This window comes from Molothrus aeneus, chromosome 27 (assembly GCF_037042795.1).
Source record: "Molothrus aeneus isolate 106 chromosome 27, BPBGC_Maene_1.0, whole genome shotgun sequence".
In the NCBI taxonomy this organism is placed as follows: domain Eukaryota; kingdom Metazoa; phylum Chordata; class Aves; order Passeriformes; family Icteridae; genus Molothrus; species Molothrus aeneus.
The window spans coordinates 5,627,197-5,654,185 of record NC_089672.1 but is presented as its reverse complement, the minus strand read 5'-3'; the positions used below and the strand labels follow the sequence as shown (position 1 = coordinate 5,654,185).

The 26,989-nt window shown below is 51.9% G+C and overlaps 1 protein-coding gene and 1 long non-coding RNA gene across 3 annotated transcripts; one reads left to right on the top strand and one right to left on the bottom strand.

Moving 5' to 3' along the window:
• Nucleotides 1–244: 244 nt before the first annotated feature.
• UPF1 (UPF1 RNA helicase and ATPase) lies at nt 245–23,080 on the bottom strand. Of its 2 annotated transcripts, none has more exons than XM_066566144.1 (24): nt 22,827–23,080; nt 16,641–16,783; nt 15,827–15,916; nt 15,413–15,580; nt 14,442–14,622; nt 13,823–13,984; nt 13,136–13,220; nt 12,893–12,991; nt 12,582–12,699; nt 11,621–11,780; nt 11,385–11,503; nt 10,974–11,138; nt 10,687–10,801; nt 9,821–9,964; nt 8,290–8,503; nt 7,112–7,229; nt 5,999–6,155; nt 4,782–4,924; nt 3,918–4,092; nt 3,209–3,290; nt 2,182–2,343; nt 1,875–2,092; nt 1,422–1,544; nt 245–939 (listed from the first exon to the last, which is right to left on the bottom strand). In XM_066566144.1, exons 1-23 carry the CDS (start codon nt 23,049–23,051, stop codon nt 1,425–1,427), a joined length of 3,363 nt encoding a protein of 1,120 aa, XP_066422241.1. In that variant the 5' UTR covers nt 23,052–23,080; the 3' UTR covers nt 245–939; nt 1,422–1,424. The 2 variants fall into 2 exon arrangements, with proteins under 2 accessions (XP_066422241.1, XP_066422242.1); XM_066566145.1 differs by having other exon boundaries at nt 12,582–12,690.
• On the top strand, nt 22,936–24,950 carry LOC136566833 (uncharacterized). The gene is made up of 2 exons (XR_010785084.1): nt 22,936–23,010; nt 24,625–24,950. It is a non-coding gene; the product is annotated as an uncharacterized lncRNA (long non-coding RNA).
• The last annotated feature ends 2,039 nt before the right edge of the window (nt 24,951–26,989 follow it).

Here is a 26,989-nt window from a genome sequence, read left to right as displayed (position 1 = left end):
CACTTTGAAACCCTCCTGCTCGAGCACGCAGGCTCCTCTCACTCTAAACCTATCCCATGTAGGAAGAAGAGGCTGATTGCTGCAACTTGAAATCACACTGAAAGTTCTCAAGGATGGTGCTCTAATTTTTGTTTGAAACATTTTTTTTTGGTTTTTTTTAAGGTTTTTTTTTTTTGTAATATAAGCTTCTCAGAACAAGGATCTAAATCTCCCAGGTCCACCACTAAGAATTCAGAGACAAAACTTCTTAAAAAATTCAGTGCTCTTTTTGAAAGAATCTCTTTAAAACCACCTCGTTCAGAATGTGGGCGACACGATGACAACAAATTTCAGAGCCAGTGTTGGACAACAAAACCTGCACCTCAGAGCTGAGCAGAGCTGGATTTCTGCTTGGCTGGCTCTCACCTAGGCAGGGACTTTGTCTCTCTTTGTTTCCCCCCCTTCTCTCAGATACTCTGCTTCTAAAGTGTAAACAGTTCCTGTTAAAATGTTTTCAGTACCCTCACCAAACGAGCAGCCCAACTCTGAGGTGAGGGTTTTCCTCTCCCCATCTGCTCTGAAAGGTTCATAATGCCCTGCTCGCCAAGAGAAGTATGGAATGAAGTGAAACCTGCTTTGTTAAGGCCCTTCTCCGGAGCTGGGGGGACTCAGCTGAGCACTCTGCTGGGTGAGTTCCTTCCTCAGGGCTCTCTCTCCTCTCTCCGGCTCCGTGGCTCAGTGAGCTCCAGCAGTGGCTCTCTCCTCTCTCGCGCGCTCCTCTCTCTCTCTTTTCTCTCCTCTCCGTTGGTTGGTTTCTTTCTCTCTCCTGTTGCTCTCACACAGTGGTGCTTCAGTTTTAGCAGTGGAAAACAGGTATCCATTTTATTTTATTTTTTTTATTACCCAGAATAAAATGCTGATGAACTAAGCTCCACACAAGCTTAGCTCTTCTTCCTCAACCTGGGGGCAGACGGAGAGCTCAGTTAGGGGAGTCCTGCTCACCCAGTCAGGCTTAAACTGGGGAGGGGACAGCTTAAACCAGGGAGGGGACAGCTTAAACCAGGGAGGGGACAGCTTAAATCAGGGGGAGGGGACAGCTTAAACCAGGGGGAGGGGGTAGTTAAATAAGGGAGGGGATAGTTAAAATCAAGGAGGGGACAGTATAAATTAAAGGAGGGGACAGTTTAAATCAGGGGATGGAGACAGTTTAAATCAGGGTATAGGACAGCTTAAATCAGAGGAGGGGACAGTTTAAATCAGGGTAAAGGACAGTTGAAATCAGGGGATGGGGACAGTTGAAATCAGGGAATGGGGACAGTTCAAATCAGGGAATGGGGACAGATTAAATCAGGGGATGGGGACAGTTCAAATCAGGGGAGGGGACAGTTCAAATCAGGGGCTGGGGACAGTTTGGCTCAGGGGACGGGCAGAGGGGTGCTTACACTCTAATACTGTGACAGTCCCGTCACTCCACCATGTTGATAAGCTCGTTCCCCCTGGTAAGTTGAGTCCTGTGACAGCGCCACGTCAATCTGGGATTTAAACTCATCACCAAGGTAACTGTCCTGCAAGGGGAGAGGTGAGGGAAGCCTCAACATCAGTGTCCAGCTCAAGTGCAAGGCAGAACCAGGTTGATCAAAAAGCTGAGAGCGTTTGGGTTTTTTAAATCTGCTCTTTTTGGTGCAGAATTTCCCTAAATTAAGGGGGTTTTGAGCTGTGTATCAGCTGAAGCAACATTTCCCTTCCATGGCCCCATCAGTGCAGGCTGTGAACGCTGCAGCTGAGTCACTGAGAGCAGTTTCAGTTTCGTTTCCCTCAGCAGGGAGGAGGTGCAGGCACAGATCACCAACACAAACCCCAGGAGAGGCTCCTGCTATCCCCAAATCCTCACTCACCTGGGATAATTCCGGCTGGGAGAGCCCAGGCTGACTCATCTGTGAGGGCTGGCTCATGGAGATGTAGCCCTGGGTCAGGGGGCCCTGCGAGAAGGGCTGGGACACCACGTCCTGGCTGGCCTGGCTGTTGGGCAGGTTGGACTGGCTGGTGCCAGGAATCCCAAAGCGATTCTTCTGCCGCCCGCCGCGGCCCGTCTTCCCTTTGGGAGCCCCACGGCCTGGAAAAGACCCAGGCAGGCAGCAGTGAGAACCTGAGGGGCACCAACGCCTCTGCTGGGGACTCTGAGCCCTGCCAGGGCTCCTTTACCTGCAGCGGGGCCGTTGGCCTGGCCGAAGTAGCCCGGGGGGGGCATGGGGGGCATGACGAGGTTGAAGGGGATGGGAATGTTCATGGCAGTGACGTGGCTGGGGCCTGCACTGATCATCCCAATCTGGTCGTGGGTCTGGAAGTACATGTTGGATGGACGGCCTGGGGAGAGGAGAGCACAGGGGCTCAGGGACTCTGCTGCTGCAGGAGCCATCCCCAGCTCCCCCCGCCCGAGGAGCAGCGGCTCTGCCTCGCTGCTGATTCCACACCTGGGACTGCACAAATCCACCCAACACAGGCTCATCCCACAGCTCCTCTCACAGCACCACCCGAGATCCCTGAAATGCTGCTCACACTCCTTTCCCCCTCATTTTGCACCTGCTCGGCACATGTCAGGCTGGGATTCTATTTACAGAGAGCAAAATCCAGGCTCAAGACTTTCAGCACTCAAATTCATCCCAAATATTTTCAGTTGTTAAATTAAATCTCAAACATTTCAGCCCTCAAATTCATCCTGAACATTTTCAGTTGTTAAATTAAATCTCAAACATTTCAGCCCTCAAATTCATCCCAAGCATTTTCAGTTGTTAAATTAAATCCTGAACATGTTCAGTCCTCAATTTCGTCCTAAGCATCTTCAGTCCTTAAATTCATCCACAGCATTTTCAGCCTCAAATTCATCCCAGACACTTCAGTCTCCAATTCACCCCAAATATTTCAGCCTCAATTTCATCCCAAACATTTTCAGCCCTCAAATTTATCCCAAACGTTTTCATTCCTTAAATTCATTCCATTTTCAGCCCTTAAACCCATCCCAAACATTTTCAGTCTTCAAATTCCATCGATTCCAGTTCTTAAATTCCATTTCTGTAGTTTGGAGTTTAAATCTTTAACAAATTCAACATCTGCACAAGTTTAAAAGCTTTTAAGAAGTTTCAAAGTTTGAGGTGTGTAAGATGTGACCCCTCAGGGGCTGGTTAGGGGAAAAAGAAACCCCTAAAAAGCGAACGTTGGGCATTTCCTTTACCTTGGCTGCTGCGGTCGTAGACAGAGCCAGGGATGATGGCCTCGCGTGCATCATACATGGCAGTGGTCATGAAACGGGCACCCTGCAGGGATTTTGGCAATTAGCATTCATCCTCCTTCTTTTCCCCCAGAAAACCTTGCACTGCAACCTCAGTGGAAGCTATTTTGGGTAAAAATCCATAAAACTCCACAGATGGCACAAATGTTGTGGAAATTAATTCTAACGCATAGAAAACCTTTTATTATTATTTCAGCCACATCCTGAACACCAGAAGTAAGATTTTCCAGCAGCCTGTCCCAAGCTGTGAGACATTTGATGAGTTTTCAGTCTATTCTGAGGCCCTGGCAATTCCCTTGCTCCACTCGGGGTCCTGTGGTGGCTGCCAAGCTCCCCCAGTAATAATTTGTATAAAATTTGCAGCTTGAGGGTTAAAAGCGAGTTTGCCCTTTCTACACAAACCAGTTCCTTCGTTTCATTCACCTCAAGATTTACCCCCAATAAAATCCTGCAATTAAGGAGAAATGATGAAGTTTGCTCAGCCCAGGGACAGCAGCAGCCGCTTCCCCCTGCAGTCACGCTGCACCAAAAGGCAGCAAAAATGGAAACCCGTGGGGGTGTGAGGCTGTGTGGGCGGCTCATTCCACCCATTGAGCATTAATTAAGGCATCAGGGGCTAATTGGCTGCTGTCAGGAGCCCGGGGTCACTCACAGGGTTGATGGTGTTGACGAGCTTGCGGGGTTTGCTGAACTGCATCAGGCTCTCGCGCAGGTTGTTCAGGGGCCCCTCCACCAGCACCTTCTGCTCCTTGTAGTAATTCAGGAGGTGATTCCAGAGGGGCTGCTTGGACAGGGCCTTGGGGTTCCCCACAATGATCACCCCGTACCTGTGGACACAGAGGATTTGTGGAAAGGACGATGAGCAGAGCAGCCCCTGGCTTCTCCTCTCGGGGGGCTGCAGGAGGAGCCTGATGCAGCTGGGGCTGCTCACAGCAGCCACTCCAGATGTGCCTCAACACCTGGCAGGAGCCTGCAGCAGGCAGCTCCTCCTCCAGGCTCGCCCTGTGTCCCAGCAAACCCCAGTGCTGGTTCTGGGGCTCGGGGACAGTGGGGAAGGCAAGGAGCACCTGAGGTGCTGGGCTCCTCCTCAGCCTCTCTGGAATCAAAGGCAGCACAAAAAGCCAAGTGGGCACCAAGTGGTTGCTGGAAGTGATAAAGCAGCAGATGAAGGGAAGGGATCTGTGCTGAAAATGGGAAGGGCATGGTGACTTCCCAAATGTACTGGTGCCAAATGGTGGCAGGGGCTGAGATGAGCACATAAAAATGGCACAGAATGGTTTGGGTTGCAGGGACCTTAAATCTCACCCAGTGCCACCCCTGCCATGGCAGGGACACCTCCCCAGCTGCTCCACCTGGCCTTGGGCACTTCCAGGGATGGAGCAGCCCCAGCTGCTCTGGGAACCGCAGCCCAACCCCTCGCACCCTCAGAGGGAACAATTCCTTCCCAGTATCAGCCCAAGGCTGCCCTCACTGCCCTGTCCTGCCCCTGCACCCCTCCATGCCCCGCTTCCCTCACCTGGCTCTGGTCAGGGCCACGTTCAGCCTCCTGGGGTCGTTGAGGAAGCCGATGCCCTGGTGCTCGTTGGCCCTCACACAGGACAGGATGATGAAATCCTTCTCCCTGCCCTGGAAGGCGTCCACACTGGCAATTTCCACTTCCTGCAGCACAGGAAAACACCTCAGGCACGGAAGCAAAACAGCTCTGCCACCAGCAGGCACTGCCAAAGGGCCTGGCCAGCACTGAGCCCTCCATCAGCTGAGAAAAATGTTGTTTTTGGAGGGAGGAGTGATTTGGTAATTCCTCTGGGCACTGAGCAGCTGCCCCAGAAGGGAACAGGGAGTCTCAGTTCAGGAGAAATTCCTTTCATGTTCAGCTTTATGGTTCTGCTGTTTCCCCAAAACTGTGCAAAGCAGCTCTTTGCTTGAAGACATTGCCAAAAGGTTCTGACTGTTCCAAAATGTTGGAGGATGAAACGTCCAAATTAGCCCTGAGAAACCTCAGTGAGAGGGACACATCATTCCTGGCACGGGGGAAAATATTTCCACCAAGTTTCCCTGCAGTGAAAACACTGCTCAAGTTCTCAGTCTTGCAAAACAAGATCATATTAAACACAGAACTGTCCTGTTTGTAGCAGCTCATTTTTCTGTTTGGTGGAGGAGTTCCTCTGGTGGCAGGACGTGTTCCCAAGCAAATCAATCGTGTGGGCACCAGGGCTTATTTGCTTGGTTTCCTGCACGTCCCCTGGCACGCAGGGCTGCTGAAGGCACAAGGTTTTCCACAGGGACCTCTCCCTTCTGTGTCTCACAGGATTTGTTACAACCTCTTTGCACACAGATTTCAGCAGGGCTTCCTCCTCTCCCTGTTCCCACTGGTACCTCCTAACTCTGCTCCTTGATTTTAACCAAAACCAACTCAAAAACTCAAAAACCGACCCACATTAACCAAAACCAACTCAAAAACTCAAAAACCGACCCACATTAACCAAAACCAACTCAAAAACTCAAAAACCGACCGACATTAACCAAAACCAACTCAAAAACTCAAAAACCGACCCACATTAACCAAAACCAACTCAAAAACCGACCCACATTAACCAAAGCCAACTCAAAAACCGACCCACATTAACCAAAACCAACTCAAAACCTCCAAAGACTGGGCCTGAAGATGGACTAGACGTAAAAAACCGCGGAGAATTTCCCAGGCAGTGCCTTCTGGGCTGGTGCAGCCCGTACCTGGTAGAGCTTGGTGTGCAGGGAGCCGCTGAACTGCATGTACTGCACCAGGTAGGAGCGCTGGCCCTCGTAGGGGGTGATGATGCCGATCTGGTCAGGCTTGGCCCCCGCCTTGAGCAGCTTGGTGGTGATCTTCTCCACGTTGGCAGCCTCGGTCCTGCAGAGGCACAGCCCAGCAGGGCTCAGTTTTTAGCAAGGTAATGGGGTTTAAAGGCTCCCACGTGAGGGTGCTTCAATGGAAAGATCAATTTTGCTCGAGCACTGCAATTAACTCAGCTCCAGCTCCTCACTCTGGACACGCACAGAGGAATTTGGGCCAAAACCAACATCCCAAAGGCCTCAGAACCACACAGGTTTCACCTCCACCTCCTCAGCACTGCACAACAAACAGCAAAAGCTCAATGCCAAATGGGATTTCTTGCTGGAGTTAAATGTACACGTGGAACTTTTACAATCATCCCAAACATCCCCCAGATCCTTCAGCTGCTTTATCTTAAAGCTTTAAATACAGAATGTTTTGAATGTCAGTGCCCCCTATCAGCCAGGCATTGATTGTGCTGGTTGTTTGTGCACAATCTGCTCCGCTGTATCCAGTCTTGCACATGCTGCTCAGGAAACAGGCTGAGATTAAAAATATCTCAGCTGATATTTTGTTCACAACTTGGGCTGGTTTCCCTGCCAGGCACGTGAACAACCATGACCCAAGAGGAGCAGATTTTACATTTATTTGTTGAAAAAGAAGGTTGAATGTGCAGAAAAAAGGGATAGGAGGAAAAAAAAAGTGCATTTCCATCCCTTTTGAAGTAAATCTGAGATTCAGGATTCTGCTTGAGGAGTTACTGGAATTCAAAATGTGACTTGATCAGCAATTCCTGCTGGCCCAGATTCACCCACATCAGGCATTCTATCATGGCCTGCTCCCTCTCCAGCAGTGAGGTGAACCCCTCCACACAGCAACCCCAGCTCTGAGCTGCTCCCTCCTGGTTTGCTGTGAGAGGAGCCCAGGCAAAAGCAGCTCTGAAGCCCTGAGGGAGGCCCTCGTTACACCCCAGTGAGGATTTACCCGTGAGCAGCCCTGCCCAGAGGCAGCTCGGGTGCCAGAGCTGAGCTCACCTGTTCAGGTAGGAGGTGCCTGAGCTGGCGATCTCCTCCTGGCCCTGGGTCACGTAGAAGAACATGGGCTTGTCAGGCTGGGGCCACTGGAAATCAAAGCCTTTCTTCACCCTGTCAGCTGAGGAGCACAGCAACAGGAGCAGAACAAATCAGCAACACCACTCGGCAATTTCCATATCAAAGAGCCTCAGAATGAAGCGTGATGCAAATTTTTTTATTAAAAACCCAAACCCAGATGAGAGAATGCCTGCTTTGATCCCTGCTCAAGATTTGCAGCTCTCCCCAAAGGCTCTGAAACCTTTAGTGTCACTCTCTTTTCAGATGATCATTTTCATATAAAACCTTATTCACTCTCCAGATTGTTCCAACAGCACCAACACCTTCCAGGCCATGGAAACAGAAACGAGCAGGGCTGAGCCCAAATGAACAGGGCTGAGCCTAAAATGAATAGGACTAACCCCAAATGAACAGGGCTAACCCTAAAATGAACAGGGCTGACCCCAAATGAACAGGGCTGAGCCCAAATGAACAGGGCTGACCCTAAAATGAACAGGGCTGACCCTAAAATGAACAGGGCTGACCCTAAAATGAACAGGGCTGAGCCCAAATGAACAGGGCTGAGCCCAAATGAACAGGGCTGACCCTAAAATGAACAGGGCTGGCCCTAAAATGAACAGGGCTGAGCCCAAATGAACAGGACTGACCCCAATTGAACAGGACTGAGCCCAAATGAACAGGGCTGAGCCCAAATGAACAGGGCTGGCCCCAAATGAACAGCACTGACCCCAAATGAACAGCACCGACCCCAATTGAACAGCACTAACCCCAAGTGAACAGCACTGACCCCAAATGAACAGCACTGACCCCAAATGAACAGCACCGACCCCAAATGAACAGCACTGACCCCAAATGAACAGCATTGACCCCAAATGAACAGCACCAACCCCAATTGAACAGCACTAACCCCAAGTGAACAGCACTAACCCCAAGTGAACAGCACTGACCCCAAATGAACAGCACCAACCCCAAATGAACAGCACTGACCCCAATTGAACAGTACTGACCCCAGATGAAGTCAGCCAGGTTGATGTGATGCAAAGGGGAACATTGGGGTGCCCACCCCGGGCGTGAGGCTGCCCAGTGCTGCTCCCTCAGTGCCGCCCCAGTGCCCTCCTTACCTGCAGTGACCCCGTTCTGCAGGGACCCCTCGTAGAAGATGTTGGAGGGGAAGGCGCTGAGCGCGGGGTGCATGCGGTACTGCACCTGCAGCCGGATGGGCCGGATGCCCAGCACCACCAGCCTCTCAAACAGCGACTGGGACAGCCCGGCCTTGGCTGCCTTCTTGCACATCACCACAGGGCCCAGCTGGCAGTGGTCTCCCACCAGGATCAGCTGTGGGGAGAGTTCGGGGAGAGCTCAGGTTGGCTGCTGGAGGTTGTTTGGGATAACAGAAATATCCTACAGAGAATGGAGGACTGTGATTTGGGGTGGGAGGATCTTAAATCCCACCCCCGGGGCATCTCCCACCACCCCAGGCGGCTCCAGCCTGGCCTTGGGCACTCCCAGGGATCCATTCCCTCTCCATCCTCCCAGCCAGGAATCCCTTCCCAATATCCCACCCAAATCTCCCTCTTCCCACTTTAAATCCATTCCCAGTGTCCTGTCCCTCCATCCCTTGTCCCCAGTCCCTGTCCAGCTCTCCTGGAGCCCCTTCAGGCCCTGCAAGGGGCCCTAAGATTTCCCTGGAACTTCTCTTTTCCAACCTGGCCTTGGACAATCCCAGGGACGAGGCAGCCACAGCTTCTCTGGGAATTCCATCCCAGCCCCTCCCTCCCAGAAACAATTTCCCCTAAATATAAAACCCAAACCCACTCTCTGTCAGTTTAAACCATTCCCTGACATATTAGGAATTAATCATTCCAACTTGTGATAGGCTTCAGCTCTCCCCAAAGGCTCAGAAACCTTTAGTGTCACTCTCTTTTCAGGGGATCATTTTAATGTAAAATCTTGGTACCTCTCCAGAGTGTTCCAACAGCACCAACACCTTCCAGGCCATGGAAACAGAAACGAGCAGGGCTGAGCCCAAATGAACAGGGCTGAGCCCAAATGAACAGGGCTGAGCCCAAATGGACAGGGCTGAGCCCAAATGAACAGGGCTGACCCTAAAATGAACAGGGCTGACCCTAAAATGAACAGGGCTGAGCCCAAATGGACAGGGCTGAGCCCAAATGGACAGGGCTGAGCCCAAATGGACAGGGCTGAGCCCAAATGAACAGGGCTGAGCCCAAATGGACAGGGCTGAGCCCAAATGAACAGGGCTGACCCTAAAATGAACAGGGCTGACCCTAAAATGAACAGGGCTGACCCTAAAATGAACAGGGCTGAGCCCAAAATGAACAGGGCTGAGCCCAAAATGAACAGGGCTGAGCCCAAAATGAACAGGGCTGAGCCCAAAATGAACAGGGCTGAGCCCAAATGGACAGGGCTGAGCCCAAATGGACAGGGCTGAGCCCAAATGGACAGGGCTGAGCCCAAATGAACAGGGCTGAGCCCAAATGAACAGGGCTGAGCCCAAATGGACAGGGCTGAGCCCAAATGAAGTCAGGTAAGTTTATGTTCTAGAAAAGGAAGAAGGCTGTGCCTGCACTGGGAATGTGGCTGCTTCCTGCTGTGTTCCCAGACCCTTTTCAGGGGAAGCCAGGGCTTTACCTGCTTTGCCCCCAGCACCACGGGCACCATGCACTCGGGCTCGGTGGCCTGCGTGCTCTCGTCGATGAGGATGGAGCGGAACTGCATCTTGGCCAGCCTGGGGTCCCCAGCTCCCACACACGTGCAGCAGATGACATCAGCGTTCTGGGACAGCCAGGGAGCAGGATTAGCAGGGCAGGGGGGCACGGGATGGGGGCACGAGGATGGGGGCAGCCCCAGGGATTTGGGGCAGGGACCATGGGGATTTGGGGAGGGGCAGCCCCAGGGATTTGGGGGGGACAGCCCCAGGGATTTGGGGAGGGGCAGCCCCCGGGATTTGGGGCAGTGACCATGGGGATTTGGGGGGGACAGCCCCAGGGATTTGGGGGGGACAGCCCCAGGGATTTGGGGCAGTGGCCATGGGGATTTGGGGGGGACAGCCCCAGGGATTTGGGGAGGGGCAGCCCCCGGGATTTGGGGCAGTGACCATGGGGATTTGGGGGGGACAGCCCCAGGGATTTGGGGGGGACAGCCCCAGGGATTTGGGGCAGTGGCCATGGGGATTTGGGGGGGACAGCCCCAGGGATTTGGGGCAGTGGCCATGGGGATTTGGGGGGGGACAGCCCCAGGGATTTGGGGGGGACAGCCCCAGGGATTTGGGGCAGTGGCCATGGGGATTTGGGGGGGACAGCCCCAGGGATTTGGGGGGGACAGCCCCAGGGATTTGGGGAGGGGCAGCCCCAGGGATCTGGGGCAGTGGCCATGGGGATTTGGGGGGAACAGCCCCAGGGATTTGGGGGGGACAGCCCCCGGGATTTGGGGCAGTGGCCATGGGGATTTGGGGGGGACAGCCCCAGGGATTTGGGGGATCAGCCCCAGGCCCTCACCATGAGCAGCTCCCGCTCCGCCGTGCGCTTCAGAGCCCGGTAACGCTTCTCATCAGCAGAGGAAAGTTCTCCAGTCTCATCCTTGAGCTGCTGCAGCTTCTGAAGCTCTGGCATGCTGAAAAACAACCCAGGAATTTTGCTTTACAGCCCAACCAAATTTGTAGGATTGCAGTGAAAGCAATTTGTAACTAAAACAAAATAAACCCATCAAGCAAACAGCAGTGACAACAGCCCTCAGCTGTGCCCAGCACGAACCCCAAAAATGGAAGTTTTTCCTCACTGCTCACCTGTCCATGTTCCTGATCTGGTTGTGCAGGGCCAGGAAGGACACGGGGGAGTCGATGGCCTCGCGGCTCTTGGCACACAGGCGAACCACCTTGAGGCCAGTCTGGTGGATCTTCTCTGTCAGCTGATCCACGGCGATGTTGCTGGGGGCACACACCAGCACAGGCCTGGCAAAACCAGCCAACAATCAGCCAACAATCTCAATAAACTGCAATTTCTTTCCACTGGACTTGCAATAAAATGTAAGTAGTAACACATCCCCTAACGATATGCAGGGGAAGGGTATTTTGTGCAACGAGCCCAAGTCCCCCCAGACAGTACAGTTCAATGACACAAATTACGTTTGCTTTTAAAATCAAGGGGATTCTTTGCATGAATCCAGCTCACACAAAGGCTCAGAGAGCAGCTCTCACCCGTTGCCCTGCCTGGCCAGGTGATACACGATGGTGGCTGATGTCACTGTCTTCCCAGTGCCAGGGGGACCCTGGATAAGGCTCAGAGGACGCTGCAGGACGGTCTTGACAGCATAAACCTAAAAAAAAAATAAGATTTATTGTTATTTAACATTCCCAACACAGGCTTTAAGTTGTTTAAGCTTTATTTTTAAATCCTTTCTGTCATCCTGGGCAGTGAGAGGAGATGAGGTTACCTGAGAGTGGTTGAGATCAGGGAGTCCCTGGGCTGTGAAGCGTTTTGGCAGCTGGCATTTGATGATGACATCTTCCACCTCGTGGCCCAGCAGTTTGTGGTAAATGTACCCAGACACCGAGGTCTCGTCCACTGCAAATGTCTTCAGAGCACTCTGCATCCTGAAATGAAGGAAAAGCAGGAAAATGATTCCTAAAGATCAGTGTGAGGCACCCCCAGGTGTCCTACAGCAGGTGTCAGACACAAATGGGAAAGAGAACAGCCAACACTTATTAACAGAATTAAACACAGAATTAACAGAATTAAAATCACAGAAATTACACTCTGAGAACACACATTTTGTTTTTTCCCCACATGAACATTACAAGGTATTCCCAGAAAATGTGGAGAGGAGCACCAGCTTTGGTGACAGAATCTGGGACAGTAATTTCAGGTGCAAGAACCTGTGACAGGAATTTAGGTGCAAGATTTAAAGAAAATTTGCAGCCACAATGAATAAAATAATAGGATCAGAGGAGATAATAGTAATAGGATATATTACTAATAGGAAATTCTAATAATAGGATAAGAAGCCAACTCCTGTCTTACCAAACACAGACTTGGCTGAAGCCTGTGGGCTCCACAGCCAAATTTTGATATTTTAACAGTTTAAAGCGATTTCGGGAAGCTCAACTATAAAATTGTTTTTCTTCTTCTGTTTCAAGTATTATTAAACATAAGGTAAATTCCTCCCTTTGATGTGTTTGCAACAAACCCTTCCAAATGAGACCAACTGGCCATTTTGTGCCATTAATTCCATTTCTGAACCAGGCACCAGGTGCTCACCACACACTCAGATCTCTGCTGGCTGCTGCCAAACCAAGACAAATTTCTTGGTTGAAAACCACTGAGCGAAGGCAAAGAACAAAACTGTGCAGCGAGTGCATGCAGTGCCTGCCAGGCTGGGGCTGCTGCCTCCATACCTGTCAAAGGAAGTGGATTTCCACACAAAATCCACCTGGAAGTTGTGGGTGACCTCCACGGGAGCTCCCACGCTGCTCCTCAGCTCGATGGCGATCTCATCACCATAATCTGTAGAACCTCGTTAAGTAGTAATTTCGAGCAAAAATTTGAATTTTATTCTCCCCAATTTTGGTGATTTTCTTCAGCAGACCCCCACCCCCTCCCACCCCGAGTTTTTAATTAGCAGAAATTACTTTTGGAGATAATGAATGGCTTGTTACCGACCCCAGCCCTGGCCAGCCCTGCTGAGGGCTCTCCAAGTAAAGGATACTATCAGGAACTTTGATCACGTGCCCAATTCCTTTCCAGAGGGGGGCCAGGTCTCCCTTGTACCTCAGGCAGATCTCATCTCCCTGCATGAGGCGCATGTCTGCAAAGGAAGGGGGGAAAAGCTCTGAACAGCCACAAAAACCTTCCAGAGCCTCCCCAGGCCAGCCCTCAGAGGGCTCTGAAGGCTGCTTTTACTCAAAGGGACAAAAAACCCCTGACAAAGAGACTGCCCAGGTGTCCTTACCTGAATCAGTCTTTGGCAAAGTGAAATAAGCAATTCTCTTCTTGTTCAAGCCCAGGTCCCACCTGACTGTGATGTTATCTTGGGTCTGAGGGTAACAAAAAGAGCAGCTATTATTTTCCTGAAGAATTGTTTGCCAACCACCACAGTCAGTCCTGTGCTTCAAACAGTGCAGAAATGACAAAACTGCCTGTTCCAATGTCACAAAAATCTGTGTCCATTCCTGTGGCTGAGTTCACAGCACCTGCAGAAGGTGAATTCTGCTCTGAGAGCTAATGGTGAGAAACAAAGCCCTGCTCACCAGCTGTGGAATTCTCCCCCTCCTCAAACACCCATGAAATGTTTCCAGGAGCTCTCAAAACTCCCATTTCCCTGCCAGGGAACTGCAGCTTCTGAGGGTAGCAAACAGCTGCACCTCTGGGACAGAAGGTACTTTTTGGAAAGGAAAACTTGAACACAGCAAAGGTGAGAAGTTCCCAAGTGTTTCAAGCTCTTAAAACCCCTGACTGTGAGGATTCTCCTCTCCCTGCTCTCACAGCACCATCACTGCTGATATCCCAGTGCTGCTACACCACAGCAATCTATTTATTTATTTATTTATTTATTGCACTCAAGGCTTTGTGCTGTGATTCCATGTTTGACCCCAGGACTGTCAGGAGCCCCTCAAAAAGCAAATCTCACACGTTTTACCTGAGATTCCTTCAGTTTCTTGTCATAATCTGCCTCAAGCTTGACCAGAGGACCAAATATATTTTGGTATTGATAAGCATCTTCATATCTAAGCAGGACATGCTGGGGTTCCTCATCAACACCAGGTTTTTCCAAGTCCTCAAGGGTTGCAGATGGATTTTCCTGGAAATAAAAGCAGAGATGTTTTGTTTCACAGTGGGAAGTGTAAAAATTGACAGCAGGACTGGTAAAATTGTGTTTTACTGACACAGGGAGCGCTATCAAGGTGGAACTACCCTTAAGGCCACACCAGGGCATTACAAATTGTATTAAACCCGGTTTAAATTTTAAAGGAGGCACAAAAAACCTGTCAAAAGCCCCAGAACTGATTGAGAAACAATTCCCTGCTCTGCTGGGCCCCACTTAAAGCAGAACTATTTGGAAGTCTTGATATGAGCAAGGGAAGTTGGTTTTCAGCTTGGTGAAGCTTTCAACAATTCCCCGAATCCTCTGAGCACTGTGGCACTGCAGGATTTACACCTTGTGTGATTTCTGCCTTCCAGAGCCCCTGAAACTCTTGTCCTCCCTCGAGAACAGCCTCAGCCCTGGTGGAACCAACCCCTCCAGGCGCAGGCTGTACCTTCCAGAGCTCCTCCAGTTTGTTGATCTGCTGGGCTGTGATCTGGCGGGCGCGGAGCTGCTCCTGCTCCGAGGGGATCTTCACCAGCCACGAGAGGAAGCAGCGGTCCTGGATCAGGGGCTGCCACTGGGAGCTGTCCCAGTTGATGTCCTTCAGGCTGCTCTGGCTGGCACAGGGCTGCCTGCAGGACCAAACACAGCCAGGAGTTGAGACATCGGAACAGTGAGGGACAGTCTGGTGTGGAGGGGGAAAGCTGGGCTGCTGTGCGCCTGAAACTGCTCAAAAACCAGGGGAAATCCAAGCAAAACAACCCCAGTCTGCTGGGAAAATTCATTTCTCAGTTCTTCTTTCAGTATTGTGACAAGTGTTGCTTGGGTGTTCCCAGGGCTGAAAATGGATTTAAAATATTTAACATGACACCTTTGGAGGTGGCTATTGTCCATGAAGGCTGTGCACACTCAGACCAGAAAAGGAGGTTATTTCCCAAACAGAACTTCCTCCACAGAAATACAATTTCTACCAGCAAACACACAGCGACAGCACCCAATTAAAACACTCACAATTATAAATTTTCAGTTCTGACTTAGCCTGTCAGAGCAATTTCTGATTTATTGTGGCCTCAAATGACTCTGAGCGGAGAGAAAAACACCCTGAGTGAGAGTCACTGTTCCACGGCTCCAGAGTCACTTCCTGAACAGAACTGTGCCTCTTGCAAAGCTCAAAACAGAGGGAAAAACACCTTTCTTCCATTAAGGAATGCAGAATTCAGGAAAAAACCACTTTTCTACAGCACCAAGATGTTTGCCCACAGAACACAAGAGAACTCCCCTTGCTGCATTATCCACCTGCACCCCTGAATTCTGTGCAACCACCCGAAGGGAAAAGGGTGGCAAACCAGGAAATACAATGTATTTTGGGCTAAAATGCAAGCAAGGGCTGCTGTTTATCAAAGCAGCAGAGGCGTGCCTGACCTGCAGAGCAGAACCACCACGGAGTCGGCCTTGGCTGGGATGAAGCCCAGCAGGAAGACGTTGCGGCAGCCGCAGTTGTAGCACTCCAGGACCGTCTCTCCCAGGGGCCCGTCCTTGTGCAGGGTCACCTCCTTGCACTTGGCTCTCACCAGGTGGTTCACAATGTGGCTGCAAGGAACAGCACAGGTCACAGCTCAGGTTACAGCTCAGACTGACAGCAGCTTCACACCACAAACACCTGTGGTAGCAATGAGGAACACACACACAAATCTGTTTATCACAGCACACACTGGGAGGATGTGGCTCTGCCCATCCATGCAGGGAACATCTCTCAGTGCAGCGCTGCTCTGAGAGTGAAAAGAAGAGGCAATGGGTACAAAGTTGACGTTTTTGTTTCCTGGTTCCATCCCTTACCTGCCAGAGGTGTTCCCACGGCCGTTGCAGAACCATTTCTTGCTGGTGTTGCAGTAAACCACACAGGCAGGGTCGTGGATCCCACAGTAGCTGCAGTTGCACAGGGAAAGGCAGCAAGAGATTGGTTATTGCTGAGAGGAAAATCCAAACCCAAACTCCAACTGGATTTACAGGGCACAGAAACAAGGGGAAGTGGAAACTGGGGAACATCAGTGCTGGGACAAGCACCAAACAGGAGCCAAATTCCTGCTGTGAGACATAAATATTTAACTATTTAATTAATATTGTAATACAAATTTTTTAAAATTCTCAATATTTAAAATTCTCACTATTCAATATTCTCATCACTGGGGTGGCTGAGCCTGGGATTTATCCCCCAGGGAGCTCTGAGCTGGCCAGAAGTGGACGTGGCAGCTCCAAATCTGTTCAGGAGCACACAGGGAGCTGTTCCCAAACCTGCTCAGGAGCACACAGGGAGCTGTTCCCAAATCTGCCCAGGATCTCCAGGAGCACACAGGGAGCTGTTCCCAAATCTGCCCAGGATCTCCAGGAGCACACAACACAGGGAGCTGTTCCCAAATCTGCTCAGGAGCACACAGGGAGCTGTTCCCAAATCTGCTCAGGAGCACACAGGGAGCTGTTCCCAAATCTGCTCAGGAGCCCCAGGAGCACACAGGGAGCTGTTCCCAAACCTGCCCAGGATCTCCAGGAGCACACAACACAGGGAGCTGTTCCCAAATCGGCCCAGCAGCCCCAGCACAGCTCTGGGAGCTGTTCCCAGTCCCCTGGGCCTGGTGCCCTCTGGCAGCCCCACCTGCAGGCGTGCACAGGCAGGTCCTTGGTGTAGTAGGTGTCCTCCTCATCCTCCTCGAAGTTGAGCTCTGCCAGGAGCTGGCTGGTCTTGGCCACGTTCTCATCCACAGCTCCATTCTGCAGGATCCCATCAGGACCATTCACCTGGGTTGGGGTGCACACCCAAAATGAGCCCCAGAATCTTGGGTGGCACTGGAACCCCCCCAGAAAATGCTGCCAAGAGCATTGAATCCACACCCGTTACACAGGGATGCCCATTACCAGGACCTGCTCCATTCTTTCCAGGATTACCTCAACTCCAACTGATAAATTGGAATAAAGTTTCCAGGAGGAGGTTGCTTTCCTGCAGATTGTATTTTTCCATACAATCCCACAATCAATACCTGCTCCATCACCTCCTGTTTCACAGGATTATCTGAACTCCAACTGATAAGCAGGAAAACAGGGAGATTGCTTTTCTGCAGTCACATTTTTCCACAGCCTTACATAACAAAATTCCATTTCAACAATTCCAGCAGCTGTTTTCTCACCCTTATTTATTCCAGGGATCCACCTGGGAACAGGAATTTCCCCCACCTAATCCTGTGCCCACCATGGACTGCCAGAACCACGGAATTCTGCAACATTTGGTGCTGTCTCAGCAACTTTCTCCTGACCAAAGGAACTCCATTTTTGGGCACTTTTAGCACCAGGAGGTGTGGATGTCACGCTGGGACTTTGGCATGGCCACTGCAGCTGCTGCCCCTCGGGCTTCCCAGGTATCCTGGTTCAATCTCTCCAGCCCTGAGGGGCTTTAGCACCTCAACACTGAGCTGGCAAAGACCCCAACATTCGGTTTATTCTCTGCATTCTTTAGCCAAGTTGCCACCAAAAGCTGAACAGGGATAAACTTATCTTAATCCATGTTAATTTTGAGTGGAAACTGTGGGAAAGGGGCCACCAAAGCGACTGGAATATTCCCAACACATCTGAGGGAGGGCTGGGGTCATTTCCCTATCAAAGGGACAATTAACACCCCCAATGTTTGTAAAGTTAAGATTTATTTATAAATTCTAACCAGCCAAACAGGACAAAAATCACTCAAGGCCTTTGTCTCTGAATACAATATTTAAACAACTTAGATTTAATGCAATTTCTCTGGGAGGTGCAACTTCATTCTAACAGAAAGCTGAGAACACAAAACCTTTTGTAAAAGGCATCAAAAAATAAATTAAAAAGTTGCCCTCTTCAAGCTGTAATGAAGCAAACTCAGCTTATTCCTCATTTAGAGAGATCCACATTAAAAATTTAACAGCCAATTGCAAGAGTTAAAGTCCAAAGCCAACTTCCCACTTGCCCTGAGCCATCAGGGCCTGCCCTCAAAGCCACCGGCTCCGTTTCCAGCCCTGCAAATGAAATGAGGAGCATTTCAATAAAATACAAGAAATAAATAAATGGGCTGGCTTTTATTGGTGTTCTCTCCAAGCTCTGCCTTTTAATAGGAACAATCAGCCCAAAGGAACTGAAAGTGCAAAAGGGAAGATGGAAAAAGGAATCAAACCCCACAGAAGGAGCAGCAGCAGCACAAGCCCGTGAGTGGGGTGAGGAGAAATCCCATCAGCTCACTGAGGAACAGACTCTGCACAGGTGTCAGCACACAAATATCCACCTCAAATCTCCATTTCTGCAAATATCCACCTCAAATCTCCATTTCCAATTGACAGAGCCATTTCAGAGCAGATAAACAAGGCCTGATCTGGCCCAGGTGGGATTCCAAAGCCTGGAGTTGATCTGAACTCCTTCCCAGCATTCCCAGCATTTCTACCCCACAATGTGTTATGTTAAGGTTGGTTGATTTTAATGCACTTTTTGGGTGCTCCCAAAAAACCTGTCCTCCTGTTTCTAAAAGAAAGCAGCAAAGTTTGGGCTCAGTTTGGGATTTTTCAAGGCAGAAGTGCCAAGGGCAGGAGCGGCTGTGCTGTCCCAGCCCTCGGGGAGGCAGCAGTGATGTCACCCGAGCTGGGAGGTGCAGCCCCAGCCCTTGGCAGCTCTGCAGGAGGAAGTGATCGCTGCAAAGGCTCCTGTGATGTCAGCCCTGCATTAAAAACCTGGCACGGGCAGCCCTGGTGGCAGGGGGGCCACTGCTCTGCTCCAAGGAATGCTGGCTGCAGCTCCTGGCACGGCGAGTTTGGCAGCTCCGGCTCCGAGTGCCACAGAACTGCTCCCAAAAACTGCCGGGCCTGCCCTGCTCTGTGCCGGCCTCAAAGCTCCCTGGGACACAAACCAGGCTGGACAGAGCTGAGGGACACAAAGCAGCGGGGACAGGGAGCTGGGGCTGCTGCAGCCCTGAGAACGGCCCACGATGGCCTGGAGGGGGTTTGGAGCAGCGTGGGACAGTGGGAGCTGTCCCTGGGATTGGGGTGGGATTGGGGTGGGATTGGGGTGGGATTGAAGGCCCGTCCAACCAGGCTGGCAGTGCCTGGTCCCACGGAGGAGGTGCCAAGGTGGTGCTCACCAGGACTGCAGCCCCTGAGGGATCCGGGAGAGCTGCAGAGGGACAGACAGGACACAGGGAGTGGCTCCAGTGCCAGAGGGGCAGGGCTGGGCGGGATGGTGGGAATCAGGGATTGCTCCCTGTGGGATTCAAGGCCAGGCTGCAGGAGGGGAGCTCCAGGGACACCTTCCAGAGCCTAAAGGGGCTCCAGGAGAGCTGGAAAGGGATTTGGGACAAGGACTGGAATCCCAAGACAGGGAATGGATTTAAACTGGGAAAAGGGAGATTTGGGTGGGATATTGGGCAGAATTCCTGGCTGGGATGGAATTCCCAGAGCAGCTGTGACCAGCCCTGAGCCCCTGGCAGTGCCCCAGGCCAGGCTGGACGGGTTTGGAGCACCGTGGCACAGTGGGAGGGAGGTGTCCCTGCCTCTGGGACTTCCAGGGTTGAAGTTTTCCATCCCAAATCCAACCAGGACTGTGGGATCCTAGATCAGGGTAACAGGACATGCCCAGCCCAGGTGAGCACACCTGCTCCTCCTCACCCAGCTCTGCTTTCAAGTGCTGCATTCAAGCTGCAACAAGAACTGCAACTGCCCTTGCACTCCTGCAGGATTCGTGCTAGCACAGTCCTGCAGCTGGATCCCAGCCCCAGCCCAGGCAATCCCCAAACCCCACGTTTTTGGGGCCGGCTGGCAAAGGCAGCAGCTGCTGCTGCTGTTTGTGCATTGCCCAGGGCTCTGCCCCAGGGATCCCCAGGGAGGGGGATTCGCCTTCCCTTTCCCGAGGAGGAAGTTGGGAAAGCCTCGCCCCTGGGAGGGAGCGGCGCTTCCAGATGGGACCTGAGCAACAAGGACTCGTCTGGCCCGGACAAAACAGCCTTTGTTAGCCCTGCAAATTAAACCCAGCCTGCCTAGGCCACGGCGCCGGCCTAGGAGCTGCCCCGGCCCCGCTGAGCCGCGCCCGGAGCTGAGCTCACCCACACCGAGGGAGCAGCAGGGGAAAGGGAGCAAAGGGAGGCAGGAGCGAGAACTGCAGAGAGCCCCGGGCTGCTTTGGGGTGGGAAGGGACCCTAAAGCCCATCTGGGGGTACTCCCGTGATCCCGGGGTGCTCCTTGGACACTGCAGGGATGGTTTGGGGTGGGAAGGGACCCTAAAGCCCATCTGGGGGCACCCCCGTGATCCCGGGGTGCTCCTTGGACACTGCAGAGAACCCCAGGGTGCTTTGATTCCTTTTGGGGTGGGGAGGGACCCTAAAGCCCCTTGGACACTGCAGGGATGGTTTGGGGTTCCAGGGTACCCCGTGTGATCCCAGGGTGCTCCTTGGACACTGCAGGGAGCCGGGGATGGTTTGGGGTGGGGAGGGACCCTAAAGCACCCCCATGATCCCAGGGTGCTCCTTGGACACTGCAGGGATCCAGGGATGGTTTGGGGTTCCGGGGTACCCCGTGTGATCCCGGGGTGCTCCTTGGACACTGCAGGGATGGTTTGGGGTTCCGGGGTACCCCGTGTGATCCCGGGGTGCTCCTTGGACACTGCAGGGATCCAGGGGCAGCCACAGCTGCTCTGAGGATTTTAAATTCCTCTTAAAACACTTCAGAAAATCGATTCTTGTGTTTAATTAATTCTAGGAAACAATGGAAATAGAATTTTCTGTAGAAAATGTTTGGGCTCTACTCCTACTTTTGGCAATTGACTATTAACCAATTGTAACACTATTAAACTATTAATTAAATATATTGGGAAAGGACATTCTTTTATACTAAATACATCAAATTTTCCTAAAACATGAGGTGCCCTGCATTGCTCAACTCATCTTTTTAAAAAGACCCCAGAAACAGCAGAGCAGAAGATTCCACCCTCAATATTCCTCAGCTCCAAATAAAATTTTTTATTTAATTAGCTTTAATTATAATCACAGGGCTAATATTTCATTAAGCAAAACCTGATCAATTGGAGAAGTCATTAATTAAGATGCCAAAAAGAACAACAAACTTCAATTATCTGGTGAGGGCAGCAAAAATTTTGCCCAGAACCTTTTAAAAAACCCCAGATTTTGTGATTTTATCAGCCCTGAGCCCATTGAGAGGGGCAGGTCTGAGCAGATCCTGGGCTTTGTTTTATTTCACTCCACCTCTGAGAGTCCCTCCCGAAAAATGACATTTCCAACGTCAGAACGAGCACCAGGATGACCACAAAAGTTTGCAGAAACTCAAAACCACCCTGATTTTTTAAAAAATCAAGATAAAATCCTTTTCTTTTAGCCAGGAGACACAACCAGTACCTGAAGGTGCTCTCCAGAGCTTTTATTATTATTATTTTTTTTTTTACTTTGACTTCAAAGGTTTTCCAAACGTGTTTAGACAAATAAAAAAAGGCCAATTAATAATCCTCTTGTCTGGACTTTCAGCTTATGAGGCTGATTTTGGGGTGGTTTTTCTTCTCCTTGGCCACAAATTCCCTACTGGGAGCTCTGGAGTGATCACAACCCATTAAAGGTTTGAAATTAAATGTGATTAACATTCTCTTTCAATGTATAGTCACAGAGATTTTACTGCTGCTAGGAAAGAATCCTGATCTCTCAAGGGCCAAACTGGATCAATTCTACCAAATCCAAAAGGTGCAAAGGAACAGAAAATAACAGCTCTGAGCTCTCTGACTCACAACCACAGCGACCCGAGCACATCCCTGCTGTCACCGAGCACTTTCGGGCATAAAAATGGATTTCATTGTGCTGGGATAACCCCAGGAGAGGAGGAACCCTCCCTCAGTGCTGCCCTGCACACCTGTGGAGCTGCCGTGCTCCCTGCTCCCCTCACAGACACAGCTGGGGCAGCTTTTGCCAGTAAAAGGACAAAAACCAGGTCCAGGATGGTTGGCTGGGGATAAAACCTCACCTACAGCTCTCACCTCCTGTCTAAACTCATCCCTTGACACGTGGGTGATGTACATGGTTAATAATGGGATTTCTGGGAGGAACCTGAATATTGCATGATCTTTGAGCTGCACAAAAGTGTGGCTTTTTTAAAAATACGGGAGAGTTCTTTGGTGTTTTCGTTGTTTACTACGGGCACACTGAGATTGTTATCTTCATTTGCAGCACTTCTTGGGAGCTGTAATCCCAATTCCTCCCCTGCCTACGAGCTGTGAATTGCTAAATAAACACAACTTCATTCTCTTTTAGGTACCAGCCATCAACTGTAATAATAAAAAAACCCCAAACTAAAACCTGTTTTTAAGCCACGAGGAAGCAGAGCTCAGAACCTGTCTCAGGCCTAGCCCTGCCACACAACCGCCAAACAAACCAGCCCAACAACCGTGCAGCAAAGAAAGTGGAAACTGAAATAAAAAATTAACATTCACAGCAATAACAAGAAGAAATTAACGCGTATTTTAGAGAGGGGAAGTAAAAAACCCGAATTTCCTCAGCGCCCAACTTCCGATAAGCAAACACCCCCTAACCCCGCGTTTGTTTTAAGGAGAAAGAACCCGAACCGACACCCAGGCTCGGTGGGTTTTCCTCCTCCCTGTCGCAACGACACAACTATCGCGACTGGGCCAGCCGGCCGCGAGTTTCCTCCCCGAACAACCCGCTCCGATTCCGCCTCCTCCACACGCGGCTCCCGCTCCCCGCCCGCCCCGGCGGGGCCCGAGCGCCCAACCCCGCCCGCCCCTTCCGGACCCCCCGGTCCGGGCCGCCCCCCGGCCCCCTCACCTGCGCTTCCAGCGGGCCCGGAGCTCCCTGCCCCGCGCCGGGGGGCCCCTGGCCCTGGGCCGGCCCCGCCTGGCCGGGCCCGGGCGGGGTCTGGGTCTGGCTGGGGAGGGTGAAGTCGGTGAACTCGAACTCGGAGCCCTGCGTGTCGGCGCCGAGCAGCTCGGCCTCCTCGGTGTCCAGGAAGGTGAGGGTCTGTGAGCTGGGGCCGTACGCCTCCACGCTCATGGCGGCGGCGTTTCCTCAGGCCGGGAGCCTTCGTTCTCCCCCCCTCCCCAGCCCGGGCCTCCCCCTCAGCGAGCCCGGGCGGCCGCGCTACGCGAGCGGCGGGATCCGCCGCGCGCACCAGGCCGCGCGCCCCCCCCACACACAAAAACGAACCCGCGGCCGCCGCCGCCGCGCTCGGGCCGCTCCGCCGGGCGGCCCCGGAGCCAACGGGCGGGAGAAGGGAGAGGAGCGGGGCCGCGTCCGTGTGTCCGGCCGGGTCCGAGCGTCCGTCCGGCCGCCGCGCGCCAGGCCCGTGAGCGGTGACGCGGAGCGCGCGCGGGGGACGCGCCGACGGCAGCGCGCGCGCGCGGGAGGGGGCGGGGGGGGGTGACGCACACGCAGCACGTACGGGGGGGGGGGGGGGGGGGGAGCACGGCGCGGTCGCCAGGGGGCGCGCTGCCCTCATGGGGAAGGGCGGGGCTTGGCTCTGAGTGACGAGTGCGGCAGCCAATGGGTTGGTGAGATGAGGGAGGGGGGAGTGCGCGCCCGCCCGCTCAGTGCAAGCGGGGGGAAGGGGACGGGGTTTGGTTCTGAGTGATGGGTGTGGCGGCCAATGGGCCATCGAGATGAGGGTTAAAAGGGGGCTGGGGAGTGTCCAGAGCCGCCTGGCATGGGGGAGTGCTCTCCCACACTCACGCGGGAGAGGCGGGTTTGAGTCTGAGTGACAGGCGTAGCAGCCAATGAGAGCGAGAGGGCGGGAGTGCGCGCTCCACCCACCATCGCCCACGTTGGCGGGAGGGGCTTAGGTCTAAGTGACGGCCCTGGCAGCCAATGGGTTCTTGAGATTCTGTGTGGGCTGTGCCTGGCTCTGAGTGACGGCTGTGGCAGCCAATGGGACACCGAGATGAGGGGCGGGGGCTGTGGAGGCTGAGGTGGTGGAGAGGTCACTGAGGGGGATGTGGTGGCAGTGGGCATTTGTGAGCGGCTGAGGTGTAGAGAGGTCACTCTGAGTTGGCACTGGACTCTTGTGAGGGGCTGAGGTGGTGGACAGGTCACTCTGAGGGGATGTGGTGGCACTGGACCCTCGTGAGGGGCTGAGGTCCTGGACAGGTCACTCTGAGGGGAGATGTGGTGGCACTGGACCCCCGTGAGGGGAAGGGCTGAGGTGGGTGACCCTGTGGTGACAATGGGGTCACTGTGCCCCCCTGAGCTGCCAGCTCTGCCTGTTCCCTTGGAACTGAGCCCCTGTTGGGGGTTAAGTGGGAATTAAGGATCGAGAATTGCAGGAATTCCTGCTCCAGCTGTAATTCCAGTCACACCTGTAGCCCTGAGTGAAAGCTGAGCTGCTCTGGGCCTGCTCGACTGGGGATTCTCTGAGGTCAGAGAAGGGAGCACCACATTTCTACCTTTAAATACAAAAAACTTTGGATTTACCCTCATTCCGTTGGATCAGCACACAATAAATCCCTTTTAAGAGAAATCTGTGTGTTGGGAAAGGCTGGATATTCAGTCCCTCTTCCCTTCCAAGTTGAGATGCAAATATGTATCTTCTCTTATAAATAACTTGGATTTTATAGTCTTGCTTTTGGTGTAGGATAAAGCCCAGCCTGAATCAACATGTTCCACATCTGCAACTGAAAAGATGGAGACTGGAAAACATCCCTGTCCTGGGAATATTGTGCAGCAAAAGGAGGGGAAAAAAACAAATCCAGAGAATCCACTTCTGCAGAGAGACTGAATTCATCTCGTTTTTGAGTGGAATAAACTGATCAGACCAAAGAGTAACGGGGAGAAAGCATGAAATAACATTCGAGGATGAAAGTGGAACCAGAGTGGGGTGGGAAAAAAAAAACATTACAAAGCCAGGTGGCTGCTGGCTGCAAACACTTTTATTTATTAATAAACACAACACACTCCAAACATTTGGCTGCTCGACAGAATCCTCAAAAGTCTTGGCAGGGGATCAAAGCTGCGCTGCTGTGCCGGGTTCCTGTCCCTGCCCAGCTCAGGAATAACGGCGCAAGCTGGAAAGGTCCCTCCGGGCTGCGTCCCCTCAGGGCGGCCTTGGGGACACTTTGGTGCTGCTGTCTGAGGTGCTGAAGCTGCAGATCCCCCAGCACGGCCTGCCTGAGCTGGACAAGCAGCTGGGAAACCAGACTGGTTTGAACTGGGGGTTGGAACTCTCTTTGCACCGGCCCAGAGCACAGCCACGGGAATTTGGGGATAACTTTGCTCCATGGCGGCGCTGGAAGCTCTGGGGGCGCTTGGAAGCCTTTCAGGATCAGGGGGATGCCCGGGCAGGCTGCAGAGCTCCCAGGCTGTGGGTTTGGGGTGTTTCGTGCGAGGTTTCTCCCTCAGATCCGGGCTGCTGCAGAGGAGAGGCTGTGACTCACTGAGCTTGAGCGCTGTGCAGCCAGTGTGGAATTGAAACAGGCAAAAACTGGCACAATTCCCTGCAAGCGGTGCTGAGCTCCCCGTTTCCCTGCAGATCAGGAGCTGGAATTCGCCAGAAGAGAAGAAACCCGGGTGAACTGATATTTCAAAGGGTGAACTGATATTTCAAAGGGTGAACTGATATTTAAAGGCATGTTCTGCTCGCAGGAGGTGGCAGCGTGCAGGTGATTATCCCCAGGTGCTGGTGAGCAGCTGGAGGTGCTGGGGGGAAACGCCAGCCCTGGGAAGGAGGAGAGGCCGTTCCCTGAGGCTGGTTTGAATTCAGCAGCTCTGGGATTCGCTGGCATCCTCCTCCTCCTCCTCCTCCTCCTCCTCCTCGGCTGGGGCCAGGGCTGGGATTGGTCTCCAGGAATTCCCAGCCATGGAGATAAGGCTGCTGACGTGAGGGGGGCACAGCCAATGGAGCCCAGGCCGGCCGAAACGGGGGGAAAATGGGATATTTTTACCCTGGGATGGGTAAAAATGGGGTTAGGGGGAGGTGAGGGTGGAGCAGGGGTCAGGTGGGCAGGGAGGAGCTCGAGGGAAGCTCCCACCCAGAGCAATAAATGCACCCAGGGTGTTCGTTAAGGACAATAAATAATAAATGAAGCAAATTAATCACTTTATTTCCCCCCTGCTCTGGGCGCATCTTTTTATTTCGTGCTCAGAGGGTTCAAAACTCACAGAATTCCAGGATGGTTTGGGGTGGAAGGACCTTAAATCCCATCCATTCCTGTGGCAGGGACCCCTCCAGCATCCCAGGCTGTTCCCACCCCATCCCTCAGGCACTTCCAGGGATGGGGAATCCACACCAATCTCTTCCAGTGCCTTTCATAATAAAGAATTTCACCCAAATTCTCCATTTTCTTCTTTTTCTGTCTCTGTTTATTGCCTTTTTCTTTCTTTTTCCTTAAAATTATTCCTAAATGAAAATGCCTTAAAATTTTACTTATTTCACCTTTATTGCCTTTTTGTTTCCTTTTTCCTTAAAACTAATCTTAAATGAAAATGCCTTAAAATTTTATTTATGAATACCAATAAATAAAAGAACCAACCAATCGGTATTCAATTTATTGAATACCAATAAATGAAAGAACAACAAAAAAAGTCTCGTTTTTAAAAAATAAAATTATTCTCTATGCTGACAAAATTTCAGGTTTTTTTTAAGGGTTAAATCCGTAGGGAAAAAATTGGGAATGAGCTGGGCCATTCTCCTGAGCCACCACGAGAGGGACACAGAGGGAAAGCAAAAGGAGCTGGGAAAGGAAGAATCCAAGGAACAGCTCAAGGTGGGATCATAGCAACACATTTCCCTTTTGTTTGGGGATCACAGCATTCCTACAGCTCCCATAAAATCCTAAAAAAATCCCTAAAATCCTGAATCCATCCCGTAAAATCTTAAAAAGTCTTCACAGATAATGGGCTAAGAAATGTGAATAGTTAAAATGTTTTTTGGTTCTTTTTTTTTTCCTCCAGATTTTCCTCATTTTCCCTCAGCTTTTTCCATTTAGAATGTCAGGACAGGG

Excerpts from the sequence above, each read along its gene's own strand:
- UPF1 (XM_066566144.1), bottom strand. The coding sequence starts at position 23,051 with ATGAGCGTGGAGGCGTACGGCCCCAGCTCACAGACCCTCACCTTCCTG. Across the intron at positions 12,992-13,135 it reads TTTGCCAAAGACTGATTCAG|ACATGCGCCTCATGCAGGGA; the intron begins GTAAGGACACCT and ends CTTCCTTTGCAG. Across the intron at positions 11,504-11,620 it reads CTGATCTCAACCACTCTCAG|GTTTATGCTGTCAAGACCGT; the intron begins GTAACCTCATCT and ends TTTTTTTTTTAG.